We start from the raw sequence: 24,634 nt of genomic DNA, 5'->3' as shown, positions 1-24,634 counted from the left end.
TACACTGAAAAAAACGATGCCTGGTTTGTCTTTACACTAATGATTTTGGTATTGATTCCGAGCCAAAGAAGCGGACAATTTAAATAAAGACACGATTCGGTAAGACACAATCCTCTTTTAAATTTGAGTTTTCCGTACTTAATTCTAGGAAACAAATTTTGATTTATACGTTTTCAGCTTTTTTCTTCATATCTTACAGAAATACTTAAAAACCGTGTTGACGACAGCTTAAAGAAGTGTTGAAAAACATGTACTACATTTGAACGCTTTTTGCTTTATAGTCAAGATACAAAAAGTCAACAAATTTAATGATTAATTTACAAGATTTTTTCAGAATTATTAACCCATTACCACTCTCTGTCCCCATATGGGGTCACTTGTTTAAAGTCAACAAGTACATACAGTAGTAAGTTCGGCCGGGCCGAATCTTGAATACCCACCACCATAGATCAAATATAAAAGTTTACTTTGAAAACTCTTCGCCGTAGCGGGTTACTTGATCATATATAGAATTTCAGAGGATTTGGTGACAGCAGATCATTTCAACCAATAAGCTTCCCGAAGATAAATTTAATGATTCTACATATGAAGACTAGATCAGATTCTGGATTTATAAGAAACTATAGCATTTTCACTTCAAATGAAACCTTTTTCAAATCAAATGAAACCTTTTTCAAATCAAATGAAACCTTTTTCCATTTCAAATGAAACTTTTTTTCAAATCAAATGAATCTCTAAAACCAAAGGAATTCTTTTTAATGAATGAATTTATAATTAGCCCGCAAAAATTATTTTCAAAGGAATTGGTATATCGCTAAAAGCAAAAATACACTTTTTTGAAGAATTATTTCGTTGAAGAATTATGTGTTCCTTTCTTATTTGTACTCTCAACTAATGCTGAAATTATTGATTATCCAAGTCTTAATTTACGATTGCACGCCCTCTTAAATATAAGCTCGTTTTTAAATGAATATACAGTAGAACTCATTTATAGCGCCCTCAACCAATTTGCACGTCTGCTTTTGAATGGACATTCGGTTATAACGACGATGTAAGTTCTGTGTACTAATTTTTATTTTTTTCATTCCAATTTTTGTCGTAAGCCAATACTAAATAAAGAAACATATACTGCGGGGAATCACAGAGTTTGTTTTCGACTATCCCAAACAGAGGTGCAAATGACAAAGAAGAAATATTCAAACCAGTTTGGGATGAGTTCGAGTTCAAACCAGGACTGGGATGAGTTCGTAAATGTCGATGACAACGTTGTGACATCAGAAGAGCCTTCATTGAGAGAAATAATGGAGAACACAAAAGAAAATGATGAAACTCACAGCGATAATGAACCAGATGACGAAGATGAGCCAATCAAAATTCCAACTAGGACAGAAACCTTGAGTGTGGTGCACACATTAAAACAGTATTTACGATTTGGGGGTTCTGATATATCAGAGAGTTTATATAGTTCCGTTGAAATTATTGAAAGTAAATTCACACAAAAAAATATCAATTAATTTGATTGTCAATACAATTAAAATTATGTTTAAATCCAATCGAAAATTCATAATGAGTTATAGTAACTATTGTAATTTTTCATACGAAATTTAAAAAATAAAACAAATTTCTTTTAAGTCAGTTGTTAACTAAGGGTTTGGTGACATTATAAGTTAATTTTTTTTTGTTTTGTGTACGGAACCTACATAAATCCAAAGCCGAACTTTTTTTTTGGAAATTTTTCATATCCCAGCAAAAAATTCGGTATTTTGTGAGGTATTTTGTGGCACAAATGCTGGTAACATAAGGGAGGTTAAACTAGCAATTCATAGAATAGTCCGTTATCTATATTCACTTCGTCGATATGACCATATTTCTCCTCATGTCCAGGAGTTCCTTGGGTGCCAATTTTCTAGGTTTATTGACTTCAGTTTACTTGTTCTTTTGCACAAGATTTTTCAGTGCTCAGTCACCTCGATTTCTAGTGCACTTATTTTCTTTTGGCCGCTCGCAGCGAAATCAGATTGTTATGGCGCTTGCCAGAGGTTATATGGACAAGTCATTTCAGTCTAGAATCACCAGATCATATAATTGTCTTCCTACTAACTTAAAGGATTTCTCGATTTCTGATTCGACTTATCGAAAGAGATTACGCGATCAGCTTGGATCCCTACATGAATGTTATCCAACCTCATGTTAGTAGTGTTGCTTTGTTGTGGTTGGTTTAGTAAATAATCTTTTCTTATTTTGTCTTATTTTAATTATATTGGGAACCTAAAATGTTTTGTCATATTTCATATTATTAATTAATTTATTTTTATACTATCTTATATACATATTTATACTTATTATATACACGCATATGTTCTCACATTGTCATAACTTGAATTGTACTTTATTCATAGACTATATAAAAAACTGTACCGATACTCGATATATTCGGCACACCCCTTTATGGTCCTAGAATACCTCTAGATTTCCAATTTCAGGCAAATCGGATAAAAACTACGGATTCTAGAAGCCCAAGAAGTAAATCTGGAGAAAACTACGGATTCTAGAAGCCCAAGAAGTAAATCTGGAGATCGGTCTATATGCGGGCTATATCGAAACAGGGTCCGATAATCACCATTTTCGGCACATCATAACTTGAATTGTACTTTATTCATAGGCTATATAAAAAACTGTACCGATACTCGATATATTCGGCGCACCCCTTTATGGTCCCAGAATACCTCTAGATTTCCAATTTCAATTGGATAAAAACTACGGTTTCTGGAAGCCCAAGAAGTAAAATCGAGAGATCGGTCTATATGGGGGCTATATCAAAACATGGACCGGTACTCACCATTTTCGGCACACCTCTTTATGGTCCTAGCTCTAGATTTCCAATTTCTGGCAAATCGGATAGAAAATACACTTTCTAGACGCTCAAGAAGCAAAAACGGGAAATCGGTCCATACGGGCGATATACCAAAACATGGACCGATAGGCACCATTTGCGGTACACCTTTTGATGGTCCTAAAATATTTCTAGATTTCAAATTTCAGGCAAATTGGATAAAAACTAAAGTCCAAGACCCCAAATCAGGAGGTCGGTTTATATGGGGACTGTATCAAAACTTGGACCAATATAGCCCATCTTCGAGCTTGACCTACCTGAAAACAAAAAACGAATCTGTGCCAAATTTCAGGACGATAGCGCCAGTATTGAAGGATGTAGCGTGATTACAACAGACGGACAGACGGACATGCTTATATCGTCTTAGAATTTCTCCCTGATCAAGAATATATACATCGATATATGTTACAAACGGAATGACAAACTTATTATACCCCCGTCACCATTCTATGGTGGTGGGTATAAAAAAACTATGAGATACCCGTTATTTTTGTAATTTTAAATACACGTATGACAGTTTTATACTGCATTTGATCTATGAACAAAGTCGCACTTAGTCGCATTTGATAAACAAATGTCGTATTCAGTGCTTTAGCGAGAAATAAACAACAAATACATTTGGTAGGTAGTGGCAACCGAAAGCGTTATGCAAAAGAGTTTTAAGACCTCCACACTCCGATTTAATGGCCTTCAAGTCTTCTTTCTCTAATTTCTGTTATATATTGGCCATAGATAACGACCTCAATACATTTTTGATCATTGGTAGTTGGTGATTTTTTTGGTATGCGGTTTTTTTGGAACCGTTTTTTTTTTTTTTGATATGCGTTTTTTTTGGTATGCGTTTTTTGGAAACGGTTTTTTTTGTATGCGTTTTTTTTGGAACCGTGTTTGGTATGCGGTTTTTTTGGAACCGTTTTTTTTGGGAGAGTCCCACCTGGGGTAAAGAATTAATTTTTGATCTTGGGAAAATTATAAATTTGTTGACACTAAACAAATGCAATAATCGCTCTCCAGAAGCACAAAATCAAATACAACTTGAATTCATTCGAGCCTCTGTGTTAAACTCTGTTTCACAAAATAAACCAATTAGCTAAAAAAACACTATTTTAATGGCTCTTGTCTCTGAGGCGCAAACCAACTTGAGCATCAGAGACCGAAGCGGTAAGAGTCAACGACTTCATTCATCAATAAACCAACACCATCTTAATTTGAAATTCATTTGCATTTTTTTTATTTCATGTTTGGGAAATTTACTATTACAACTTGTGAGACAAACATTAATCTACAGTTCACTTTCTAAAAAATCTCACAGTTGTACACTCCGATCACCAAACCGAACAAATTGTCTGGAGACAAAGCATTTTCAAGGAAGAAGATATTTGGAATATTTTCTCAAAGTTTAAAAAGGTCTCTCCCATGTTACGACTTGTGTAAGGTATTCCCACTTACAGCGTATAAGCATCAATAAACCTAGTGAAGTAGAGGGACCAATATGATTAAAAGGTCGGCTAACAAGTTCAAGACAGAACGCGCACTATTGATTTTGAGCCGTAAAAATAAAAGATATTGAACCTTGAGGGTTAACTTTGTCTATAACAGGCTCTCGAACCCCATATTAGCCTGTGGCTATGGTCTGGGGACATAACTTTGGGCAAGTTTAAAAAGTATTCTTCGTCAAGTTGATTCTTACAAATGGAGCATGAGGTAAACTTCTCTCTTATCCATGAGTGCTGAATGGAAATTGCACATCTGCAAAAGACTATGGTCTCCATCACAAATAAAAACGCTTATTACAAGTTTGAGCCGTCAAAAAAAAGAAGAAATCGAACATTTGTAGTGTTGCCCCTGAACCATGTTGCTTTGATGTTTTATAAACAAAACCAATGGATTAGAACTGGAAAATATCATATAACGAAATTTTAGGTTTGTAGACATTTTCATTTAAAGTCCCAGTACTCGAAATTGAGATACAGTTAAAACTAGCCGAGGACTTAAATACATAAAGGATTTTTATTCTTTATATGAGAATTAATCTAAAGCGCAACATAGTAACAAAATCTTTAAAGTTAAATGAAAATCCCATATTTAAAATAAACGTCTCACAGTTATGTACATACCTTGTCCATCCTCAGTTGTTATATAAATTTGTCCATCTTGAGCAACGGTGGCTTCAGTTAAATCAACTGTCATATTTTCATGTCCATTAACATCTCCTAGACTTTGTACAGTTTGTATGGTGGCACCGCCTTCACCTTGATGCAGCTGTAATAAAATTGCAAGAAAAAATTAAGTGAAAAGAAACGCAGTGAATGACCCATTATGACAACATACCGTAGCAACCCCCTGGACTTGAGCCGTTGTACCATCAGGTAATGTTATTATAGGGTTATTTGGATCAACTTGAATTAGAGAAACTGTGCCATCAGCATTTTGTATTGTAGATAAAACGGTTTGTGTGGTGTACTATAAAATAAGAGGACAATAAAAAAAGTAGGATTGTTAAAAATATCATCTCAAGAAAGTGGATTTAAAAAGCTATAAAAAATAAAAACAAAATACGTAAGCCAAGAAACAAGAATGTTAGAAGAAAAAAATCATGAATAGTTACAACAACAAATAAAAATATCGAATGCAACTCCACAGTAGAGTATTAAAATCTCAACTGAGATTTTATTTAGCAATAAAACAAAATCGAAAAACAACGTACAAAAGAAGGAAAAAAAACAACGCAAAGCAAATCCGAACAAAAATAAAATGGTGTAAAAAAAGATAACTCAGATCATCAAAGCAGCAATTTAAAAAAAGGAACAATTCAATAATTTTTGTAAATAGTTGGGTTTACGAACATCCACATCGCCCAAAGTCATTGGTTCTATGCAAACTTGAGCATTTGATATGGTCTGAGCAGCATTCGTTGTGGCATGTACTTGTTGCTGCTGATGAACTTGTTGTTGCTGTTGCACTTGTTGTTGTTGATGTACTTGTTGCTGTTGCTGAACTTGTTGTTGGTGCTGTACTTGCTGTTGCTGTTGCTGTTGCTGCTGCTGATGCTGATGCTGAACTTGTACTTGTTGTTGATGCACTTGCTGTTGCTGATGCGGCTGATGATGTGTTTGTGTTATTTGAGCCATCGGTGCTGGACACAATTCAATTTTCGTTGAGGCTGGTAATCTGGCTGTTGTGGTTATATGTTGGTCATTCGTACTTTGTATTATTGTGGGTCCTGGATTATTCGGATTATGGGGATTTGTTGTTGTAATCACTGTACCCGAACTATTAATCTTGACCACATTAACTTGTTGCTAAAAAAAATAGTTTATAATGGAATGGAAATGAGTAAGAGTAGTGGACATTTTTTTGTAATGTCAGTAAAACGGACTGGAATGTATCTTCGTCCACCAGCTGTGATATTTGTCTGTTTGCTTGTTCATAGGCATTTGCATTATATTCAAATATTGTTTTTTTTTAACCCCAAATATTTAAATATTAGGACAAACCCCAACAATTTAAATATTAGGAAAATAATTCATTGACCCAGAAACACATTTGATAATGATCGCTGTATTTTACAGAGACTAATGTCAACATACAAAAAAATCTTAAAATAAATTTATTATCCATAGCAGTTTAATTTTTATACCCTAAACCACATAGTGGTCAGGGTATAATAAGTTTGATCGGCCAAAAAATGTGCCTACCAGAAATATTGATTTTAGACCCCATAAAATATATACCGATCGACTCAGAATCACCTCCTGAGTCGATCTAGCGCTTGGTGTCCGTCCGTCCGTCTGTCCGTGTATTTGTTGTTCACAGGATTCCGGTCGCAATTATTAACCGATTTTGATGAAATTTGGTACAGGTTTTTTGGGCACAAGGACGAACGCTATTGAATTTGGAAGAAATCGGATCAAATTTAGATATAGCTCCCATATATATGTATCGCCTGATTTCGACAAATGGGGTCACGTTGCGCGTTTTTTCAAACGGATCGTCACCAAAGTTGGCAAAAGGTAATCTTTTCCATCGCCCTTCAAGTATGCAAAATTTCATCCAAATCGGTTCAGATTTAGATATAGCTCTCATATATATGTATCGCCCGATTTTCCCAAATTTGGCCACAAAACCTTTATTTATCAACTGATCTTACCCAAAGTTGGCTAAATGTAATCTTCTATAGCACTAACTATATGTGCAAAAAATCATCGAAATCGGTTCAGATTTAGCTATAGCTCCCATATATATGTACCGCCCGATTTTTCTAAATTTGGCCATAAAACCCTTATTTATCAACCGATCTTACCCAAATTTGGCTAAATGTAGTCTTCTATAGCACTAACTATATGTGCAAAAAATCATTGAAATCGGTTCAGATTTAGATATAGCTCCCATATATATGTATAGCCCGATTATCCAAAATTTGGCCATAGAACCCTTATTTATTAACCGATCTTACTAAAAGTTGGCTAGATCCAGTCCTCTATAGTACTAACTATATGTGCGAAATTTCATCGAAATCGGTTCAGATGTAGATATAGCTCCCATATATGTATCACCCGATTTTGAAAAATTCGCCCCTAATAACCTTATGTTTGACCATACAGGGCTCATTTCTTAACTGATCTTACTCAAATCTTGCACAAGGTAATGTTTTGTGGTATTAATCAAACCCGTAAAATATTATGCAAATTGGTTCAGATTTAGATATAGCTTCCATATATATGCATCGCTCGATTTTCCCAAATTTGGCCATAGTACTCTTATTTATTAACCAATGTTACTCAAATTTCAAATTTTAATTTACTAGCCTATCGTATTTATACGTACTTGTAGCTCTTACATAAGAATATTGCTCGATTTTTACAAATTTGTATTTATTACCCACACTAATTTAACGATTTTCTCTTTTTTTAATAATGGGCTCAATATTAGTGGCATACTAACTCCGTAGGCGCAATATCAACACAGCCAGTGTTGCTAGAAGTAGGGGAAATTGCCTACATGTAGGGTTTTTCTAATACTTAGCGTCTTGTAGGGACGTAGGGCCACAATGTAGGGCATTTTCACTCAACACAATTTGTAATAATTTTTACATTTTGGTTGCTCTAGAGGAGGAAATTAGACGCCGACAAAGCTTGATCTTTAACAATGTGTGGTAAACTTTATTCCTGTAGAGAATTTTGTCAACATTTTATTTCTATAGAACATTTTGTCAAAATTGTACTTCTATAGAATTTTTTTTTTAAATATTATTTTTATAAAAAATTTTCTCAAAATTTTATTTCTGTGGAATTTTTTCTCAAAATGTTATTTCTATAGAATTTATTGTCAAAATTTTATTTCTATAGAAAAATTTCTCACAAAAATTTGTTTATAGAAACTTTTTCCAAAATTTTATTTTTATAGAGATTTAACAAAAAAGATAACTAATTTGGGTAGAATTCTATTCTAAGTTATATACGTTGCATATTCATGTTTTAAGATAATAAGGTACTTAGAATCATTTTTGTTTTGTAAATTTTTTTAAATTTAACGAAAAATATAGCAGGGAAAATTGTTTGGGAATGTATGGGAAAGTAGGGAACTTTTTTTTGTCCTTGTAGCGTAAACCGAACATTTTCCGTGGCAACATTGACTATAGTCAGATTGACACAAAGCACCCATACACATGTACCCCTTAATTTTCTTAAATATGCAACTGCGGTTTATCTCCCAGACCTATATGTTATAGTCGGCCCCGCCCGACTTTCTACTTTACTTACTTGTTTTTAATTAAAGGTGAGTATTAAGTTCGAGTTTAGCCGCTAATTTTCACTAAAGTGAAAACTAAATGTGTAAAAACGTCATAAAATTATACACATTTGTCGCAGATTTCATTATAACTTGATGGGGAATATCCCAAACCAAATTTTCACAAAGTTTATATTCCTTAAAATGGATTATTAAAGAAAAGTAATCGCGAAAAAATTACGATTTTAGCGGCTAAACTCGAACTTAATACCCACCTTAAAAGAGGAATTATTAACAAGTGAAGTATCTTAGGTACCATCCACTCTCTGCAAAACAATAGTTTCGTAGCGGCACATTATTAACCCCTACATATATGGACATAAGAATATGACAGTTGATTTAACTGAAGCCACCGTTGCTCAAGATGGACAAAGTTATATAAGAACTGAGAATGGGCAAGGTATATATTCGGCTATATCACATTTGAACCCACAGCGCAATTTTTCTTCATGTTGTTGGAAAATACCACCGAAAATGAAAGAAAATGTTTGCCATGAGTTGTAGGAGAAATTGACGTACCGAATTTCAGCGCAATTTATATTGATCTTTGTTAGATTATGTTGTGGTTATCGAATGACATAAGTAAATTTCACAGGATCGTCAATCTGTAAACCGTAGCTCTTAAAAAGCCACACCAGAAGATCGATTTGAATGGGATTGAATTGAGATAGATTGTCAATATATGTATATGAAGTATTTTGTTTGGGTCATTGGCCCTCAATTTCTCCCTCGATGCTCAAGAAGACAAATTTATATGGCGGTATATTAGAGTATAGACCGTTTTGGCTTATACCTTTATATAAGCTCATAGTTGCCCATGATTGTATATAAAGAATTGACCTGAATAATAAGTCTGTGGGCAACATGACAAACGAAGGATAGGATAAAGAAATCCCTTTTTCCCACCTGCAAATGTTCAGTAGTATTGGCAGATGGTACTCAGTGTATACCGCCTATGTGAAGCAACGATAGTAATACGGCATAAGCCCACTTACTGAACAAAATGGCAGTTGGAACCTTGTTTGTCTAATATCACTTGTAGACAAATTTGGTATGTGTATGGGGAATACACATCGCCTCCGCATACAAATTTTAAATTTATAACAAGTAAGGAAAGCCTAAAGTCGGGCGGGGCCGACTATATTATACCCTGCACCACTTTGTAAATCCACATTTTCGATACTATATCAAATCCGTCAAATGTGTTGGGTGCTATATACAATGGTGGTTGTCCCAAATACATACATTTAAATCTAACTACATCTGAACAAAATTTATAATCTTTAGACTTAAACTTTAAGTCGGCTAATGCCCTGGTATTATACACTATGTTAGTAAAAACAAGTAAGGAACGTCTAAAGTCGACTATATTATACACTGCACCACTTTGTAGATCTAAATTTTCGATACCATATCACATCCGTGTTGGGGGTAATATATAAAGGTTTGTCCCAAATACATACATTTAAATATCACTCGATCTGGACAGAATTTGATAGACTTCTAGAAAATCTATAGACTCAAAATTTAAGTCGGCTAATGCACTAGGGTGGAACACAATGTTAGTAAAAAACAAGTAAGGAAAGTCTAAAGTCGGGCGGGGCCGGTATTTTGGCCATTTTTGTCGAAATCAGAAAAACATATGGGAGCTATATCTAAATCTGAACCGATTTCAACCAAATTTGGCACGCATAGCTACAATGCTAATTCTACTCCCTGTGCAAAATTTCAACTAAATCGGAGTTAAAAATTGGCCTCTGTGGTCATATGAGTGTAAATCGGGCGAAAGCTATATATGGGAGCTATATCTAAATCTGAACCGATTTCAACCAAATTTGGCACGCATAGCTACAATGCTAATTCTACTCCCTGTGCAAAATTTCAATTAAATCGGAGTAACAGATTGGCCACTGCGGTCATATGAGTGTAAATCGGGCGAAAGCTATATATGGGAGATATATCTAAATCTGAACCGATTTCAACCAAATTTGGCACGCATAGCTACAATGCTAATTCTACTCCCTGTGCAAAATTTCAACTAAATCGGAGTTAAAAATTGGCCTCTGTGGTCATATGAGTGTAAATAGGGCGAAAGCTATATATGGGAGCTATATCTACATCTGAACCGATTTCAACCAAATTTGGCACGCATAGCTACAATCCTAATTCTACTCCCTGTGCAAAATTTCAACTAAATCGGAGTTAAAAATTGGCCTCTGTGCTCATATGAGTGTAAATCGGGCGAAAGCTATATATGGGAGCCATATCTAAATCTGAACCCATTTCAACCAAATTTGGCACGCATAGCTACAAAATTTCAATTAAATCGGAGTAAAAGATTGGATTGACTATAGTACTACTTGTTCTTCTTGTGCAAAATTTTAAGCAAATTAGGGTAAAACTCTGGCTTCTGGGGCCATATAAGTCCATATCGGGCGAAATATATATATGGAAGCTATATCTAAATCTGAACCGATTTCTTCCAAAATCAATAGGGTTCTATTCTGAGCCAAAACACATACTTGTGTCAAATTTGAAGGCGATTGGACTTAAACTGCGACCTAGACTTTGATCACAAAAATGTGTTCACGGACAGACGGACATGGCTAGATCGACTCAGGGACCCACCCTGAGCATTATTGCCAAAGACACCATTTATCTATCTCGTCTCCTTCTGGGTACCCTGGATACCCTGTTCCACAGTGTGGCGCAGGGTATAATAATAGCATACATCCGTTGTATGGAATTTACCCCAGTTCCCACAAAAAGCGGGTTATCTCTACTCCGTAATACTGGTTCCCCTACCACTTCTCAGACTATACTAAAATAAGCAGGTACATCATGTGTTATATGCACAGTTGCCACCTACCAAAGTTTGAAGAAAGTTTTACCAAAAATCTACCAAATTTAAAAAAAAAATTTTTTGGAAGTTTTTGATTAATTTTTTGTGGTTATTATGAAAAAATAATGTTTTTTTATTTTTATTATGGCTCCCCTACCACTTCTCAGACTATACTAAAATAAACAGGTACATCATGTGTTATATGCACAGTTGCCACCTACCAAAGTTTGAAGAAAGTTTTACCAAAAATCTACCAAATTTAAAAAAAAATTGAAGTTTTTGATTAATTTTTTGTGGTTATTATGAAAAAATAATGTTTTTTTATTTTTATTATTTTAATTTAAAAGTTTATTTCAGTATTTGCAATATTATATACAGTGAAACCTCTGAAAGGTGGACATCCACGGTCGCCTAAATTTTGTCCACCTTTGAGAGGTGTCCATGTATGAGATTTTAATGTTTATGTATTAATATACCAAACATCCTCACACAACTGTCCATGTTTAGGAGGTGTCCGGTTTTCAGAGTGTACACGTTTAAGAGGTTTCACTGTATTATGATCTCTCCTATTAGCAAACATTTTTTGGTGTATAAATATCCCTTGACTGTGTAAATGGGTAGATTTTAAATGTTTTAACAATTTAGCTTGCAGCAACAAGGGAATGTTACTACTTCTTTAAGAAGGGAGAACTAACTCACAATGGAATTTGAGGGTATGGCCCAATACGAAAATTAAAATTTGTAATGATATTGAAAATATAGACAATTTTGTCAAGGTATGTGTCTGTGGACTTATGACAAGACCCCATAAGTCGAGATAGGACAATTTCTCAAAAATTTTATGTTGTGTGTAGTTTTTGAAGGTATATCTTTCTGCTTTCTTTCAGATATTCGATATCTGCCCTAGATCGGGAAATATAGAATAGTGAAAACAACACAGCTCGCGAATTTTTTTAAAATTTAATTTTGACAAAACAACATATCTCATCATATGTTGTAAAATAAAATCGAAATATTTTTTCTTTTTGTTGTTTCTTTGGCCAACTCTGTATGATTTTATTATTATTTAATTTTAGCTATTTAGGCCTAACATGGACAATATAAGCTGGAACTACCAAGTTGCAATAAAATAAAGAAATTTATGTTACGTGTTTGAATGTTTATACAAATGTAATCAAAAATGCTTGAACACCAAATAGTGGAGAAACGTCGGGAGAATATGAAATAAAAGGGTTTTATTTCAAAACTAAGTTAGGCCTATATAGCTAAAATTAAATAATAATAAAATCGAAATACTTGCAGGATACTTTTGACAAAACAACATAAGTCCACGTAGGGTTTGTGTAACTGACCAATTTTTTTTTTACAAAAAAACATATTGCGAGTCATGGTGTTTTGTCGAAAAAATGAAAATAAACGCATATTTAACTTCAGTTGTGTTGTTTTTTAGTCAGAATATGATCATGATTCAATGCGACAAAACACCATAAAAAGAGATGTGTTATTGTTTAAAATAAAATATCATATGACAAAACAACATAAGTCGGTCATTCCTAATGTTCTCTGAATCGGGGCTTGCTAGGTGGTTTTGCCAAAGTCTAAAAATAAGCTATTGAAAAGGTCTATCACTTAAATATTAAACATTTTCCAGATCTTTTCTACAGAAGTTTTTGTGATCCCTTAAAGGTGTATTTTCGGTCTCCTGTAAAATTGAGTTTTTAGACTTATGGGGTTTTGTCATAAATTTGACAACATTTTATTTCTATAAATAAAATTTTATTTCCATAGAAAAATTTGTCAAATTTTTATTTCTATTGAAAATTTGTTTAAATTTTATTTCTATAGAACAATTCGTCAACATTTTATTTCTATAGAAAAATTTGTCAAAATTTTATTTCTATGGAAAATTTTATCAACATTTTATTTCTTTAGAAAAATTTTATTTCTATTGAAAATTGTATCAAAATTTTATTTCTATTGAAAATTTTATGAACATTTTATTTCTATAGAAAATTTTATTAAAAAATTGTTGTATGTATGTTTTATATACATACAAATATATATTTATATAATTATTTGAATTTCGCTTTTTTCGCAATAAAATTTAAATTTTGTGGGTTCTACCGGGTATAAAACCAATTCCACATACATATGTAGACTGGAATTTTCAATAAAATATGTGTTAGTATTTTTCAAGAGTGGAAAAATGTCCGTGGTGTGTTCTTTCTGTAGGATATGTACTTATCACACCACCATGTAATTATATAACCATTATAGATTTTATTACAATTTGTGTATATCGAAACAATAATTTCGGCCATGCATTATACTTCCCTTACACTAAGCTACTTAAAGTTGAGTGAGCACAGAAAAAAAGGTTAATATTTACCCTTACATTAGATGCTGCATTATTAGTTGGCGTAGCTGTTACAGTTTGTATAGTAGTAGCTGTATTATTATGAACTGGTTGTACAATCACCTCTTCATCGTCATCTTCTTCTTCGTGTGAGATCAATTGTGAAACTTTATCATCTTCATCGGCAAATGTGGGCAATAAATCCTCACGACCATGATATTTGTAACAGTTTATAACAATTTTACGCAATGCATGAGTCCAGGATATCTATAAGAGAAACCATTGAGGGATTATGAACACAATTTCACAATACATATGAGAAATTAAAGTACAAAACCTTTTGTTTATCATCTTCTGATCTGGCATCCATACGAACATTGGCCCAGGGTAATTCTTTGGGCCACCATGGGGGTCTAGTTGCCTCCCTACCCCAGCCAGGTTTACCCCGACCTGTGGAATATTTCAACATTAACGGTATAAAAGCTCTCAACTGAGCCTGTGTCATTTTCTCCACTGGTGTTGGTATGCCATCGATAATTAGCGGTGGTAATTCAAAGAGTGAAGGATCTTCTTGCGGTGGGGGTGGAGCTTGTTGGGCTAAAGCATTTTCCAATTCATCCATTACAATATTCTTAAGATTACGTACTACATCTTCTAGGGGTTTGGCACCGAACACTTTATAACTTGTATTAGGCTTTCCAGGTGTAGCAACCAGAACTACAGCCTGTTTACCCACACGTCCTGTAAACTCGTATATAATACCACGTAATTTTCGCAGCAAGCGATTCTGTTGTCGTTTACGCACCGACGGATTCGTTTCGAACGAATGTTGCCTTTTGCGTTTTTTCGATGAAGCAATGGCTGCAGCAGCTGCAACACCAACTGGTCCCGCCGCTGCCAATTGATTGGCCAAATCATCTTGCACTGCAATCTGGGCCAATTCATTTTCGTCGAATATACTGCCATCACTACTAATGAGATCATCGTCGTCATCGTCCGAGGCCATACTATCGTCGAGCATTTCGATTTTGTATGTGGTCTGATGCTGTTTCTGTCCATGACTTGTTATACTTTCCACAGCTGCCTGTGTAGCATTTTGCACAGTAGATATTGTGGTAACATTCATTTTGGATCTTTGGTGTTTGCCTTCTATATAGATGTTATCGATTTGAAAAGGGCTTCCTAAACGTTGGCCCTCTCCTTAACTTGTGGGATCAATCCCAATCTTTGGTTTCTTTGCTTAAAGTAATACAAATAAATTTTTGGTTTGGTTTATTGCACTTCTCCTTCTCAACTTCTCATTCGCTTTTATTTGTTTATATATCTATGGTATTGGTTTTATATACAACAAAGAAGAAGATATATGCAGATGCAGCTTAAGATATAAAGAAGTTCGTTTCAGATAGATTGTAGTTAGATGTCCCCAAACTGAAAAAGAAAAAAATATTAATTTATAATTATATATAATATAATAAACAAATATATACGGCCGTAAGTTCGGCCAGCCTGAATCTTATGTACCCTCCATCATGGATTGCGTAAAAAGTTCTCCTAAAGACTGTTATCCAAATACTACGCAGAAAACAAATTTCACGAAAGTGTTTCCAATTAAAGCCTTAATTGAGTTTTAAACAAGTATATACGGCCGTAAGTTCGGCCAGGCCGAAGCTTATGTACCCTCCATCATGGATTGCGTAGAAACTTAATGTAAATACTGCCATCCACAATCGAATTACTTAAGGTGCGGTAACGCTTGGCGATGGCAAGGTATCTTAAAACCTCCTAACACCATCTTCTAAATTGTATGTAAGTCCATACGTGGTATATATTAAATCAAAAAAATCGATTCAATACGTATATAATTCAGTTTGACAAAGTAGACATAAAATTTTGACAAAATTTTCTACAGAAATAAAATTTTCTATAGAAATAAAATTTTCACAAAAATTTCTATATAAATAAAAATTTTGACAAAATTTTCTACAGGAAGAAAATTTTTACAGAAATTTCTACAGAAATAAAATTTTAAAAAAATTTTCTATAGAAATAAACTTTTGACAAAATTTTCTATAGAAATAAAATCTTGGTAGATTATTTTTGGCTCGAGTGGCAACCATGATTATGAACCGAATAAAATTTGAACAAAATTTTCTATAGAAATAAAATTTTGACAAAATTTTCTATAGAAATAAAATTTTGACATGATGAAAATTTTATTATGAACCGAATAAAATTTTAACAAAATTTTCTCTAGAAATAAAATTTTGACAAAATTTTCTATAGAAATAAAATTTTGACAAAATTTTCTATAGAAATAAAATTTTGACAAAATTTTCTATAGAAATAAAATTTTGACAAAATTTTCTATAGAAATAAAATTTTGACAAAATTTTCTATAGAAATAAAATTTTGACAAAATTTTCTATAGAAATAAAATTTTGGTGGATTATTTTTGGCTCTAGTGGCAACCATGATTATGAACCGATATGGACCAATTTTTGTGTGATTGGACCAATTTTGGTATGGTTGTTAGCGACCATATACTAACACCACGTGCCTAATTTGAACCGGATCGGATGAATTTTGCTCCTCCAAGAGGCTCCGAGGTCAAATCTGGAGAATGTTTTATATGGGGGCTATATATAATTATGGACCGATATGGACCAATTCTGGCACGGTTGTTAAAGATCATATACTAACACCATGTTCCAAATTACAACCGGATTGGATGAATTATGCTTCTCTTAGAGGCTCCACAAGCCAAATCTGCGGATCGGTTTATATGGGGGCTATATATAATTAAGGACCGATATTGACCAATTTTTGCATGGTTGCTAGAGACCACATACCAACATCATGTACCAAATTTCAGCCGGATCGGATGAAATTTGCTTCTCTTTGAGGCTCCGCAAGCCAAATCTGGGGATCGGTTTATATGGGGGCTATATATAATTATGGACCGATGTGAACCAATTTTTGCATGGTTGTTAGAGACCATATACCAACACCATGTACCAAATTTCAGCCGGATCGGATGAAATTTGCTTCTCTTTTAGGCTCTGCAAGCCAAATCTGGAGATCGGTTTATATGGGGGCTATATATAATTATGGACCGATGTGGACCAATTTTTGCATGGTTGTTAGAGACCATATACCAACACCATATACCAAATTTCAGCCGGATCGGATGAAATATGCTTCTGTTAGAGGCTCCACAAGCCAAATCTGAGGGTCCCTTTATATGGGGGCTATACGTAAAAGTGGACCGATATGGCCCATTTTCAATACCATCCGACCTACATCGATAACAACTACTTGTGCCAAGTTTCAAGTCGATAGCTTGTTTCGTTCGGAAGTTAGCGTGATTTCAACAGACGGACGGACGGACGGACATGCTTAGATCGATTCAGAATTTCACCACGACCCAGAATATATATACTTTATGGGGTCTTAGAGCAATATTTCGATGTGTTACAAACGGAATGACAAAGTTAATATACCCCCATCCTATGATGGAGGGTATAAAAATATTCAATTTAAAATTTAATTGATTCAACAATTTTTTAGTTGAAACAAGAATCAATCACAAAAATAATAGAATCAATTAATTTTTAAATTTATTTTCAATTAATTTTTTAATTGATAGTATAAGTTTTGTGATTGAACACATTTCAATTAAATATAAATTGGATCAATTAATTTCATGATTAAAGACAAACAAGTATATACGGCCGTAAGTTCGGCCAGGCCGAATCTTATGTACCCTCCACCATGGATTGCGTAGAAACTTCTACTAAAGACTGTCATCCACAATTAAATTACTTGGGTTGCGGCCGATGGCGATGGTCGCTTAAATTCAGTTCTTGACCGGTATATATAGGGAAGAAATAATTAAGAACCGATATGAACTTTTGTGCGGTAATTATAGAGCCTGAATTGAAATATGGGGGTCGCTTTATATGAGGGCTATATACAATTATGAACACGAGTCTACCAAAAATGGCAGATTTTTTGCTGTTTGGTAGATTGGTAGAATTCTTGGATGGTTTGGAAGATTTTTCAAAATATGCCTATCCAACTATGAAATGCTTCATAAATTTGTCTATAGAAATAACATTTTGACAAAATTTTCTACAGAAACAAAATTCTAACAAAATTTTCTAAAGACATAAAATATTGACAAAATTTTCTATAGAAATACATTTTTGACAAAATTTTGTGTAGAAATTATATTTTGACAAAATTTTCTATGGTAATAAAAAAATTTCTATGGGGAGCCACCGTGCTGCAATGGTTAGCATGCCCGCCTTGCATACACAAGGTCGTGGGTTCGATTCCTGCTTCGACCGAACACCAAAAAGTTTTTCGGCGGTGGATTATCCCACCTCAGTAATGCTGATGACATTTCTGAGAGCTTCTCTAAGTGGTTTGACTGCAATGTGGAACGCCGTTCGGACTCGGCTATAAAAAGGAGGTCCCTTGTCATTGAGCTTAACATGGAATCGTGATAAGAGAGAAGTTCACCAATGTGGTATCAAAATGGACTAAATAGTCTAAGTGAGCCTGATACATCGGGCTGCCACCTAACCTAACCTAACCTATGGTAATAAAATTTTGGTAGATTTTTTTTTGCTCGAGTGGCAATCGTGGAGATCGGTTTATTTGGGGGCTATATATGACTATAGATCGATACGAACCAATTTTTGCATGGTTGTTATCGTCCATACACTAGCGAAATGTACAAAATTTCAACCGGATCGGATGAATTTTGCTCCTCCAAGAGGCTCCGGAGGTCAAATCTGAGGATCGGTTTATATGGGGGCAATATATAATTATGGAGCGATATGGACCAATTTTTGCATGGTTCTTAGAGACCATATACCAACATCATGTACCAAATTTCAGCCGGATCGGATGAAATTTGCTTCTCTTTGAGGCTCCGCAAGCCAAATCTGGAGATCTCTCTGTTATGAACACATGTTAAATTTTGTTTCGATCTGGCAACTCCTTAATATAGAAACAGGTGTTCAAAAAAGACGCATCCGCAATTTTTTTACAATGGAAAAATTAGAAATGCGTGCTGTAATTAAATATTTACATAAAAAAGGTTTATCGGGACAAGATATTCATAATGATATGGTGAAAGTGCTCCTTCATATGCAACAGTAAAAAATTGGGTTGCTGAATTTAAACATGGTCGTACAAGCATTGAAGATAAACCAAGTAGTGGACGTCCAAAAACAGCGTGAAATTGCTAATATGATGGGCATCTCAAATGATCGAGTCCATTTAATTTTGCATGAAGAACTACAGGCTTTCTGCAAGATGGGTGCCGCATTTGTTAACAGTCGATCAAAAACGCATCGGTCCATATTTTAGTATAGCCCCCATAAGAACGATCTCCCGATTTAACTCCTTGGGTTTCTAGAAACCGTAGTTTTTATCTGATTTGCCTGAAATTGTAAATATTCTGGTATTTTAGGCTCACAAAAACGTGTATCGGATTAAGTTTTTATCGGTCCATTTGGTAATGCCTCCATATAGACCGACTTCACTTGTTGAGGGTGTAGAAGGCGCACTGATCATGAAAATTGCTTGAAACTCAATGTAAAATTTCCAGATTTTACTTCTACAGATTTAAGATTTCAAATCAATACGTTATTTTATAATTTTCTTGGACACTTACAAGAGATGTTAATGATTGCTCTAAAACTCAAACAAAAATGGTTCTTATAAATCCAGAATCTGATATAGTCCTCATAGGTGAAATCTTTAAATTTATCTTCGGGAAGTGTCCTCAAGTCCTCAAGCCCTCCTGAAATTTCACAGGAAACCCTAATATTTGGTTCATGGTGGTGGGTATTTAAGATTCGGCCCGGCCGAACTTTGTTCTGTATATACTTGTTTTTTAATTCAAATGTCTTCAATCATGAAAATAATAGTATCAATCACAGGATTTTTTAGAAATAAAAAATGTACTTGATTAAAATATAATTGATTTCTTTCGGCATTTTAAATTAGTTTTTTTAGGTAATTCAATTAAAAATTTAATTGACTTTGGTCTAAAAAATAATTTTTAATTAGAAAATATTCTTTTATTTATTAAAAATGTTAATTGGGATAATTAATATTTTAATTAATATTGTAAACATTTTCACTTATTTTCTAAATTGACTTTATTTTTTAATTTGATTAAAACGTTAATGGTATCAGTTTATTTTTAATTTAAAATTTTCAACTTCACTACATTTTTTTCATTTGGAAAAAATTTGGTGATATTAGAGATCTGACGTTCATTTAGAACAAATTTAAACCAAATTTTCAAAATTTTAAGACTTTCCACAGTTAAATGTTATGCTTTTAATCTTCTGTTTGGCGTGATACTTTCTTGCATTGAAGAATTGGCAACGCCATTCATACAAATGTATGGGAGTGAGAGACCTATAGAATCTGGTATATCAATTATCACAAAATAATTAAACATGTTCTTGGAGGTGTATCTGTAGCCTCCACTCAAATTGTTTATAACAAACAGTAAATAAATGGCACGTTCTGCCTTTTTTGCAAATTATGAAAACTTTTGTAATAATAGATGAAGGTTTTTTTTGCGAGCGAAATATGTAATAAGTTCTAATGTTTTTATTGTTAATTTTCAAAATAAGAAACAGAAATCCCAATTTGAATACCAAGTGAGAGAAGGAGAAAATAAAAGTCAACTAATTGAAATATAACAACATCGCACATTTCGAAGAGAGCTTTATGGCAGTCAAACACTTCTAATGAGAATATATTCAAAAACAAAATCTATTTTAGAACCTATCATCATAATTAAATTCAAAAGCTTTGAAAAACGCAAAGTTTGTGTTTGAAAAAAAAAAAACAAATAAAACTATAATAAATGCCAAACAATTTGGTGGACGCGTCTATAGAACCCTTATTGAAAATACATAATTGTTGAAATTTTTATTTTGTTGTTGGTGTTTTTGTTGATAAGTAAATGAGGTCATCCAAAGTCGGTGCACTTAATTAAGTCACTATGAATAAAAAAATCGGCTGACATCGGTGACGATGAGAATGAAGATAATGATGTTGATTACAAAACTCATGCACTCACACTATTCATTTGCGCTTGCGTAAATATACATATATACTATATGTTTTATTTTCTTATAATAAAATGTACTTGTATTTATTTGCTTATCTTATCTGTTTTTTTTTTTTTTAGAATTGTTCTATTTTGTTGTTGTTTAATTGTATTAAGAAACTTACATACATATTCACAAAATTTAATTTTTTGTTTAGTTCTCTGTGAACTTTTCTTGCGCACTTTATCAAATTTTTGTTTAAAATAAAAAACAACAATTTATATTTTCTTTATAGTATTATGAATTGTATTTTTCTATTTTTGAAACCTTAACGCAAACGCATAGCCAGCCGCTCCGTGTGGAATCGGGAAAAATCACTTCTATACTTTAACGAACCACCCCACCGACTGAGCAGGAGCATTACAGTTTTCCCCGTCTGCGTCGTCGTCGTTTTGATAGAGTGAGTGAGTGTGGCCCGGAGAACAAGGGAGAGAGTGAGTGAGAGAGAGAGAAAGACCAAGAAAGAAAGAAAGCATAAAATGTACAATATGATAAACAATAAAAATCAATACAAAACAACAGTCACAGTCGGCCGTCAGAATGAACGAAAGCAACATCAGCATTTCCACTGCTGGCACACTTGGCTCTTTGGGTTGGTGCGCGCCCTGCCTGTCTAACTTACAGCTAGCAGCTATAGCTAGCCAGAAGTGCAAGTACACACGCACACCTCATTAAATACAGATATGGACACAGTGGGCGATGGCTAACATTTTAATTTTTATCAAAAAAAAATATTTTAAACACTAATTAAATTGCATTCGATTAAAAGTTCATATATTGATACACTGAACAAATATTGACCTAATATGAAAGATTAAACAGTCAACATTTTGGTATTATGTTCGGAGTTTTCATCGAAATTTTCAATTATAAAAGCGAACAAATAATTATATTTTCATAAAAAAAACACAAAATTGATGAAAAAGTTCGAACGTATTAATTGCATAAGATTCCGACTTTCGACCACGGTTTCCACTCGAGGCAAACAAAATCTATCAAAATTTGGAGAAAATTGTACCAAAAAACTACCAAACAAAAAAACCTTACTTTGCTTAATTTTATTTCCATAGAAACATTTGTCAAAAATGTATTTCTATAGAAATTTGTGTCAATATTTTATTTCTATAGAAAATTTTCCCCCCTTTTTCGTTGGACCATAACTCCTTAACCCTGAAACTTATAAACTTAAATTGGTAATAGTTAGTTGTCTTTGATGAGAAGTTCAAATTTAAATTTTATTGTAGTCCGATAGTAACTCTATTTTTTCGGTCAGGTGGGTATTAAGTTCGAGTTTAGCCGCTAAAATCGTCATTTTTTCACGATTACTTTTCTCTAATAATCCATTTTAATGAATACAAACCTTGTGAAAATTTGCCTTGGGATATTCCCCGTCAAGTTATAATGAAGTCTGCAACAAATATGTATAATTTTATAACTTTTTTTACTGATTTAGTTTTCACTTCATTGAAAATTAGCGGCTAAACTCGAACTTAATACTCACCTTTACAACAAAAATAAATTCTTGCGATTTTTGAGTCCGAATATCGGAACATGGGGTTTGTGAAAATTTTATTTGTATAGAAAATTATTAGTTTATTTATTTTTATAGACAATTTTGTAAACATTTTATTTTAACATTTTATTTCTAAAGAAAATAGTCAAAACTTTATTTCTATAGAAAATTTTGTAAAAATTTTATTTTTATAGAAAATTTTGTCAAAATTTTATTTTTATAGAAAATTTTGTCAATATTTTATTTCTATAGAAAATTTATGAAGTACCTCTTAGTTTGAGAGGAATAGATTGCAAAATCTACCAAATTCTACCAATCTACCATTTTTGGTAGAATAATTCTACCAACTGTGGCAACCGTGTTTTCGACACGGAAATCAAAATAATACCCACATTAAGGGGAACATTTCTTCAAAATAAAGATTTAAAGTTGGGTTTCAATACAAAAGAAAATAATACTCCGAAATGAATTTTAAGACTTAAGGTGGGTACTAAGTTCGAGTTTAAGGTGGGTACTAAGTTCGAGTTTAGCCGCTAAAATCGCTAAAGTGAAAACTAAATCAGTAAGAAAAAGACATAAAAGTATACACATTTGTTGCAAATTTTTTTATAACTTGATGGGGAAAAGCCCAAAGCAAATTCTCACAAAGTTTGTATTCCTTAAAATCGATTATTAAAGAAAAGTAATCGTGAAAAATTACGATTTTAGCGGCTAAACTCGAACTTAATACCCAGCCGCTAAAATAAAAAATACATCAATAAAATAAGTGTAAAATTATACCTCTTTAATGCAAATTTTTTACAGCTTGGTGAGGAATAGTCCAAAGCAACTTTTCATAAATTTATTCTTTAAAATTAATTATTATAGAAAAGTAATCGTGAAAAATTGCGATTTTAGCGGTTAAAATCAAACTTAATTCTCACCTTTACATGGAAAAAATACCGTTGTTAAACTGATGCTATAATTATCGAATGTTTATTGCAAGAAAAAATATTATTTTGTTTTAGTTTTTTTTAAAGAAATATGCGGTATAAATTTCAATGACCGAACAAATAAGTTCAATGCTAACGACACTGAGAAGATATTGACTTAAATATTAGGACACGCAGCTTTCGCTATATTAAGGACAAATTTCAAATAACAAATAATAAAACTTTAATTAAAAAACAGCTTAAAATCTATGCTATATATTTTTCAATAAATTTAGGACACGAATCTTTGCGTCCCTCCGTTGAAGTCGTATGTCTTTGAATTAAGGAAAATTTTCATTAAAGTAAAGGAAAACATTTTTGAGATAAATAAATCGTTTTGAAATTAAGTTAAAAATTGAATCTTATGATTTGAGATAAAAATGCTTCAAATATATGCTAAGACTTACTTTGAGGATGTTGCATCTTTTGTTTATTTTTTCTTTTTTTTTTTTGAATTTACTTCAAAGTAAATTGTCATAATTTGGATTTTTAAACTGGCCTTTGTTTGCACACGCAGAGAAGAAACATGATTGTCACAATCATATTCGAAGAGCAAAATAATATGATAAGAGCTATTTTTGCGGCGACCATGTAACATTTTAACCTGCAACCATGTTGGCTCAGTGAACATGGTTCTAAGAAAAATATAATTGTCCTCATATAAAATGTTATTATATTGATAAAAAGAATTTTGTTTGAATGAAAAGACAATGGTCACGATTTAGAATGTTATGGTATTCATAAAAAAAGTTTTTCTTCTAGTTAAAAGAACATGGTCACAACCTAAAATGTTTTGATCTTTATGAAAAAACTTTTTTCATCGTCGAAAAAAGGACGCCACTTGAGAAAAGAAAACACAAAATTAACAAAATTTATTTGTTTTTATTTATTTATAAACTAATTCATTTTTTTTTGTACAGGATTTGCTGATTTACATAATTTTTGTAAAGCATGTTGGTATTGATATTTAGATTGGAACAGTTTCGATATCTTCATTAAGGATCTGGCAACTTCAATTTAAGTGAGAGCTGTTGTCATAAAGAGCGAATGAAATGGAATGACTACGCAACGAAATGAATATAAGGAACTGAGGATCTGAAATAGTAAAGGTATCGGATCCAATT

General features: G+C 33.0%; 1 protein-coding gene across 7 annotated transcripts in view; it reads right to left on the bottom strand.

Annotated features, from left to right (window-relative positions):
- ewg (DNA-binding protein Ewg) overlaps nt 1-24,634 on the bottom strand; it is a 59,943-nt gene that overhangs the window by 18,811 nt on the left and 16,498 nt on the right. For 2 of the 7 annotated variants that reach the window (XM_075298947.1, XM_075298942.1), the window contains exons 2-7: nt 21,151-21,402; nt 14,219-15,309; nt 13,915-14,148; nt 5,740-6,195; nt 5,225-5,356; nt 5,011-5,155 (exon numbers count right to left, since the gene is read on the bottom strand). In XM_075298947.1, coding sequence (XP_075155062.1) covers nt 5,011-5,155; nt 5,225-5,356; nt 5,740-6,195; nt 13,915-14,148; nt 14,219-15,007 — 1,756 coding nt within the window. In that variant the 5' untranslated portion in view covers nt 15,008-15,309; nt 21,151-21,402. The remainder of the gene's footprint in view (nt 1-5,010; nt 5,156-5,224; nt 5,357-5,739; nt 6,196-13,914; nt 14,149-14,218; nt 15,310-21,150; nt 21,403-24,634) is intronic. The other 5 variants (XM_075298948.1, XM_075298946.1, XM_075298943.1 and 2 more) reach the window with 3 other exon arrangements.

The sequence above is a fragment of the Haematobia irritans genome, chromosome 3 (genome assembly GCF_050003625.1).
Source record: "Haematobia irritans isolate KBUSLIRL chromosome 3, ASM5000362v1, whole genome shotgun sequence".
In the NCBI taxonomy this organism is placed as follows: domain Eukaryota; kingdom Metazoa; phylum Arthropoda; class Insecta; order Diptera; family Muscidae; genus Haematobia; species Haematobia irritans.
Note: the sequence above shows the minus strand (reverse complement) of the source record. Positions and strands in the feature narration are given on the sequence as shown.